Source organism: Abramis brama (assembly GCF_963993115.1).
Source record: "Abramis brama genome assembly, chromosome: 16".
NCBI classification, from domain to species: Eukaryota; Metazoa; Chordata; class Actinopteri; order Cypriniformes; family Leuciscidae; genus Abramis; species Abramis brama.
This window is the reverse complement of record NC_139978.1, coordinates 3375207-3382706: the sequence shown is the minus strand read 5'-3', so window position 1 is coordinate 3382706 and position 7500 is coordinate 3375207. Positions and strand designations below refer to the sequence as shown.

At 41.3% G+C, this 7500-nt stretch overlaps 1 protein-coding gene across 8 annotated transcripts in view; it reads left to right on the top strand.

Moving 5' to 3' along the window:
• cacna1db (calcium channel, voltage-dependent, L type, alpha 1D subunit, b) overlaps positions 1 to 7500 on the top strand; it is an 84660-nt gene that overhangs the window by 59995 nt on the left and 17165 nt on the right. For 4 of the 8 annotated variants that reach the window (XM_084087055.1, XM_084087059.1, XM_084087053.1 and 1 more), the window contains 5 exons: positions 1 to 149; positions 2310 to 2420; positions 2521 to 2598; positions 3737 to 3820; positions 5190 to 5318. The exon at positions 1 to 149 is cut by the window's left edge and continues 10 nt beyond it. In XM_084087055.1, the coding sequence (XP_083943181.1) occupies positions 1 to 149; positions 2310 to 2420; positions 2521 to 2598; positions 3737 to 3820; positions 5190 to 5318 (551 nt within the window). The remainder of the gene's footprint in view (positions 150 to 2309; positions 2421 to 2520; positions 2599 to 3736; positions 3821 to 5189; positions 5319 to 7500) is intronic. The other 4 variants (XM_084087058.1, XM_084087057.1, XM_084087060.1 and 1 more) reach the window with 1 other exon arrangement.

Genomic DNA, 7500 nt, shown 5'->3' with positions numbered 1-7500 from the left:
TGGAGTACGCTCTGAAAGCCCGTCCGCTGAGGAGATACATCCCCAAAAACCCCTACCAGTACAAGTTCTGGTATGTGGTGAACTCCACCGGCTTCGAGTACGTCATGTTCGTGCTCATCGTCCTCAACACGCTGTGTCTGGCGGTTCAGGTGAGAGAAACATCAGCACTGAGACACAAACCTCATCAGAGAGTGTGGACAGAGCTCCATCACCACATTACAGTGCTTTACACTGGACACTGCCGGACTGGGTAACACTTTATAATAACTGCACGCTATTAATCATTAGCTAAGCATTAGTAAACAGTTCATTCATAATTTATAAAGCATTAATATACATTAATAAGCAGTTTACAAATACAGCTATAAATGCTTTGTTCTTGATTTAAAAGCATATCTATAATGTGTTTAATAATTGTATTTTCATACTTTATTAATGATCAACTTATCATTTCTAAATGAAGTATTGCATTATTTATTTAGGAGTTGTCAGTGGTTCATAAGATCATGATGAATGGTGAATGAACTGTTTACTAATGCTTAACTAATGATTAATAGCGTACAGTTATTATAAAGTGTTACCTAGGACATTTTTAACTCTTCACACGGTTCTCTCTACCAACTTTCAGCTTCACACAGTTCTAATTTCACATCCAGAGTGCACAAAAAACATTCACACGTCTTAAATCAACTCATTTTTCCACAACATTAGCAAAGGTTTCACCCAACAAACACACCTTGTCAGCCATAAAACAAAGAGCTAAAAACATTAAAGCCTCAATTAAGCTTTTTTTTGGATATTCCCTTTAATGTAGTGTGAAATAAATCTGTTTGTGAATGTAAAAGGTCTGCAAAATTTATTCAGACACCAGATATAATTTTTTTATATTTTCACTAGTGTGATCAGGACACTATATTTCATTTATGTAAGTGAGGAGAGCAAAATAAAGTAAACTGTGACCCAAAAACTCTTCATACAGCGACTACCAGTAAAATCTATTAAAATTTGGGACCAAAAATGATTCAGACACTTTGAGCTGATCATGTTTTGCTGAAGCGTTTTGTCTTTAATTGCTAATGCTCTTTTTACACACAGACTGAACAAAATGAAGCATTGCTTGGTGATTGGTTGAGCTAAACTGGTATTATCTAATTGTGTAGTTAAATTTAACAGCTGACAGATATTCAACATAATTCATGTGTGAGACAGTCTAACAGAAGGACAGACAAAACCAGTCAAATATCAACTGAGTTCATAACTCTGAGTTCTTGTCATATTTATTACCATTTTCTAAACTATAACGAATAAACTGTGATAATGTGAGAAATGTTGAAGGTGTCTGAATACATTTGGGTTTCACTGTAAATTGAGTTATTGCCTCATAACAGAAAGAAGTGATTCTGAACTGAAACGAGTCGTCAGTAATTCCAGTCTCTATAGGTTTGTAACTAATTTGCATAATTCCAGCCTCTGGTCTTGATTGGCTGATCAGCGTCTCTTAGCTCCGCCCTCAAACACTGTAGTTTATCTGAGACTGGAAGAGTTTGGTTCGTGTTGTTCATGTCGAGAAGACGCTGTTTTCTGAGATTGATACGGTAAAACCCACGCAATCGTTACTGTTCGTATCACTGTGTGTCAAGAGCTGAGATTCAGATATGATAATGAGCGTTTGGTTTCTAACCAATCAGAGCAGAGCAGCTCTCAGAGAGGCGGGGCTTAGAGAGACTGAATCCTTGATCGAAGCGTTTCAGACACTGAGAGATTATGAGAAAAATAAAGTTAAATGTTAACCTGTTGTAGGAAACCTCCAAAACAAAATTAGGAAACTTTAAAATAGCATAAATGGAGTAGTTTAACAACATTTGAGATGCTGTGATGCGATTGGTCCGCTGGTTAGTCCAGTTATCCAATCACATCCTCTGCTGAGTCAAAGTCACGCTTTTTTGGTGTGCATTGAGGGATTTTCTTAATGGGTTTCCATCATAGTTTACAGTTGTGGTCAGAATTAATGGCACCCCTGGTAAATATGATCAAAATTGGCTGTAAAAAATAAATGTTTCATTTATGAAACATTGCCAATAATTCTGACCACAACTGTATGCTCATGTCTACTTATCTTGGATTAAAAAAATCATCTGCATCAATTGAGCACATATATATATATATACAGTATCACAAATTTGCAATTAAAACAGGTGGAAGGAAACAAAGCTACTAATAGTAGAGCAAGGTTGGACTTAGTTTGAAGAATTGCACTGTACTCCACATAAAATGATGTTCATTTTGAATTTTCTATGTATTATACTCAGCATCACGGCCAGTCACATCTTTTCAATTATGGGATGGACATTTTGAACATGGTGTTCACGGGGGTCTTCGCAGTTGAAATGATTCTCAAACTGGTAGCCTTCCAGCCGAAGGTATGTGTTTCTGTAGTGTGAGTGTAAAGCTTGTGCCCCTGTCCCGTGATGTTTAACCCTTCTGCTCTCCTGTCCCCCCCGCTGGTGTGTGTCTGATCAGGGTTATTGTGTGGACCCCTGGAATGGGTTTGATGCACTGGTGGTGATTGGCAGCGTAGTAGACATCGTTCTGAGTCAGGTAGACGCCCGTCTTTCCTCTCGCCTGTCTGACCCTCACTTCTGCTAGCTGGCGTTTGTGTACAGTGTGTCCTTCAGTGTGCTGTGTTTATAGATGTCTGACACAGAGCATGCTTTAAGAAGTCTTATTTATGATTACACAATTCAAGAACAAAATAATAATAACAAAATATGTTAGATAAGAAGATATCAAATTGTTATTATGCAATAAATATTTGTGCTCTTGTAATAAAGTAAAGAGACTTGCACGTGATCACATTTAAAATGATGTAAAATGAATGTATTTTAATGGCTTATAATAGAAGACAGTATAAATCATCAAAGTATGCACCGTTTAGTTTAATGTGATCATAGTTTAAGTGATCATAACATTTACAAAGCACAATCTGTGCTCATGAATGTGATAATTTACTTAAGAATTGCTTTATTCATGATCTATACTTTTTCTGATATGAGTTCTGCTCATGTTTCATGAAAGAAAATATTGAGAATCACAAAAAAAGTCCAAAAAGTGAAGCACCTGAACACATTACAGTAGATCATGCGAATGTCACAATGGAAAAGGTTTTCATTTTCTTAATGCATAGTATACTGTAGTTTTCTTTTGATTTTAGGGTGAAATGTGACATAAACATTATTATGAAAATCAAATAAACTGTTATAAATAAATACCCAGAATGCCTAGCTGATGTTGTTGTGGTAGGATGTGTCTCAATCCGCTCCCTAGTTTCAGTGCACTGGTCATCTCCAAAAATCTCACAATGACCAGCAAGCATTGGTTTCTCAATACAATCACAAACAGGAAATGTCATCATGTCTCATTTAGAAATGGAGGACGAAGACATATGGCATTTCATGACTTTTAACAGTTGCTGTACAATAAAGATGTGTGATAAATGAAATTTTGTTGGGCTCAAGTCCCTTGCTAGTGGCTGAATTAGTGTTCACTATGCTCTGATTGCCATTATAGGGAGGTAGGGAGCAGAATGAGACTCAGAAACAGTGTGTTGCTCTTTCTGTGTGCGGCTGCAACATCAAAACTGTGATTTTTCTTCTGTCTTTTTCTTCCCTCTTTTCTGTTCCTTTGTCAATCCATCTCTTTTCCTCTCGCATCTCTCTGTTTCGCTGGGTGTCCGCAGCACTATTTTGCCGATGCATGGAACACGTTTGATGCCTTAATTGTTGTTGGTAGCATCGTTGACATTGCGATCACAGAGGTCAATGTAAGTAAATATGTGATCCAGGCCCAGCTCTGTGTTCTCTCTTCTCTGTCTGTTTCTGTTCAGATATTAAAGGTGTTTCCCATCTTACTACTGATATAAGGATGTAGTCACATTATTTGAGCTGTTTAGTGTGCAAAAGATTGGCTGTACAAGTCATTTCAACTCATTTTAACTCATTTAGTTAAAGTAATGGAAAAACATATGTTGCCATGACTTATTAATCATATCATTTTTTACAGTGTTTTTATGTGTTTAAACTGTAAGTATTCCCACCGAGGGCAGAATACAAAGTTCTGTCATGAAACTCTAGATGACGCAGGCTGATAGGTCCCCAATCTGCTTGCAATCACGTGATTTTCTTTAGGGCACAGCTGATTGGTTCCTGCTGTATCAGTAGCCAATGAGCTCGCTGCTCAACCTTCAAATACCTTGGTCAGCATTTGCTGTAGCAGTTGCAGCACTTTCAGAAACCCTCCTCCTTCCCCAGCTCCACCTGTATAGATCTGCTACGGGTAATTCATGTATGCTACACTCTCAGAAAAGTACATAATTGTACCTTTAGGGGTACAATGGCTTGTCACTGGGGCTGTACCCTCAAGGGTACAATATTGTACCTTAACCTTTAAAAGAAACGGTACATATATGTACATTTTAATGCTTTTTGACCCTCAAAAAGGTACATATATGTACCTTGAAGTCCAATAATAAGCCCTATGGGGGACAGAAATGGACTCCTACTGTACCCCTATTTCTGACAGTGTATTGTACAACAACAGAATCTTGCTCACAACAGCGTGTCATGCATTTATGGGCAGTAGCAAGTCCTATACTTGCTCTTCAGCAGCAATAATAACCAATAACAGCAGCAATAACCAATAACAGCAGCAGCGTAGCAGATCTATTCCACCAAGACCAAACATACAACACTGTCATATCATCACCATGCCAAACACATTTAGAGAGTTGTCATGACAGAACTGTACATGATGTACTTCATCATGCGAAAGCTCAATAATTCAGGCATGAGTTTGCTGTGTTCAGAAGAACCTATCTGAAAGTGAGATTTAATACGAGCCCTTTTATCTGTTGAAGCACACAGGAGCTGCAGTATAGTCAGGGGTAAGATGCCCTGTGTGTTGTCTTGACAAGATCTTTGTCATGTGTATGGGGCCTTGAAGCGTTTGCTGTTTGAGAATGCGAAGCCTGCAGTGCATGAATAAACTCTGCATGAAACTCACCAGTGAATGAGGCAGAACACTCAAAATCACGGTCCTGTTCACACTCAATCCACACACTGTGCGATGTGTGACAGAGACACATTGAAGTAAAGAGCACATTATAACTCATTAACTTGAGGTGTTTTTCTCAGAACACGGAGGACAGCGCAAGGATCTCCATCACGTTCTTCCGTCTGTTTCGTGTCATGCGCTTAGTGAAGTTGTTGAGCAGAGGAGAGGGCATTCGCACGCTCTTGTGGACCTTCATCAAGTCATTTCAGGTACACTGCACTGCAACAAATGATTTTCTCTTGTTTTCCAGTACAAATTTTAAACTAGGGATGCACCAATACCACTTTTTTCCAACCAAGTACAAGTACTTACATTTGGGTACTTGCCAATACCAAGTACCAATATGAGTACTTAATAATACCATTACAGTTCTTCTTACAATGTTTTATTTTCATCAGATGTTTTTCACTTTCTGACTGTAACAAAGTAAATAGGCCTATACAACTTGTAAAGTCAATTGCTCGTGTATAAAGGATCTATTTCTCACCCCTCCTCTTGACAATTTAGCAGAGCATAGTTTGCAGTCTGCTCTCCTTTTATCATCATCGCTTATCCTAAAATATCTCCAAACGGCTGACATTACTCCTCCTCCGACTGCCTGCTCAACTGACGAGAGGGTAGGCTAATGTCACATTTGCACGTGCAAATTTGTTATTTCAAATGTAGTCGCACTTGTTTTTCCATGTTCATGGTACTCACCTGAGTACTGGTATCGGTATCGGTGCATCCCTAATTTACAGTTTTTTACGATTGCTATGACAGATTTTTCAATACTTTTAACAGTTTTCCAAAACTCTTAACACAGTTAGCACTACATCCGTCTGTGTAAGCTATACTATTAACACATTTCTTGTTGCTTTAACACAAAATGCATACAATTAACACAAATTTAAAATGCTTGAACCTTTTTTACACACAAGCTCAAACAAGACCAAAATAATGGATTTTAACTGCCAAATTTACCAATGCTTTAACACTGTATGTCAGAACAGATAACGCCATGTTCTAAACCTAACCTTACAGGCTAAAGTCAAGGTAAACAGCTGTTTATATTGTGAATTGAAACACAAATATATCCCCTGTATTTTGTTCTATTGTTACTGAGAAACAGCTGATTGAATTATGCAAATATATTAATCACAGCTGATTCCCATCTAGGAAACACACTCAGGTGTTGAGGTTCTTTCAATCACATTACCATATGGTATAAAAGAGGACCTTTTGGGCTGATCTTTTGTGGAAAGGAAACAATATAGAGCAACAAAAGAAAGAAAGAAAAATGTCTGCACTAGGTAGAGGAAGACGTGTACCAGGACAAGGGAGAGGAGTGGGACAAGGGCAAGGGAGAGGAGTGGGACAAGGGCAAGGGAGAGGAGTGGGACAAGGACAAGGGCAAGGGTGAGGAGTGGGACAAGGGCAAGGGTGAGGAGTGGGACAAGGACAAGGGCAAGGGAGAGGAGTGGGACGAGGGCAAGGGCAAGGGAGAGGAGTGGGGCAAGGGAGAGGAGTGGGACAAGGACAAGGGCAAGGGAGAGGAGTGGGACAAGGGAGAGGAGTGGGGCAAGGGAGAGGAGTGGGACAAGGACAAGGGCAAGGAAGAGGAGTGGGACAAGGGCAAGGGAGAGGAGTGGGACAAGGATAAGGGCAAGGGAGAGGAGTGGGACAAGGACAAGGGCAAGGGAGAGGAGTGGGACAAGGGAGAGGAGTGGGGCAAGGGAGAGGAGTGGGACAAGGACAAGGGCAAGGAAGAGGAGTGGGACAAGGGCAAGGGAGAGGAGTGGGACAAGGATAAGGGCAAGGGAGAGGAGTGGGACAAGGACAAGGGCAAGGGCAAGGGAGAGGAGTGGGACAAGGATAAGGGCAAGGGAGAGGAGTGGGACAAGGGAGAGGAGTGGGACAAGGACAAGGGCAAGGGAGAGGAGTGGGACAAGGACAAGGGCAAGGGAGAGGAGTGGGACAAGGACAAGGGCAAGGGAGAGGAGTGGGACAAGGGAGAGGAGTGGGACAAGGGAGAGGAGTGGGACAAGGACAAGGGCAAGGGAGAGGAGTGGGGCAAGGGAGAGGAGTGGGACAAGGGAGAGGAGTGGGACAAGGACAAGGGCAAGGGAGAGGAGTGGGACAAGGACAAGGGCAAGGGAGAGGAGTGGGACAAGGACAAGGGCAAGGGAGAGGAGTGGGGCAAGGGAGAGGAGTGGGACAAGGGAGAGGAGTGGGACAAGGGAGAGGAGTGGGACAAGGGCAAGGGAGAGGAGTGGGGCAAGGGAGAGGAGTGGGACAAGGGAGAGGAGTGGGACAAGGGCAAGGGAGAGGAGGGGGACTGGGACAAGGACAAGGGCAAGGGAGAGGAGTGGGGCAAGGGAGAGGAGTGGGACAAGGGAGAGGAGTGGGACA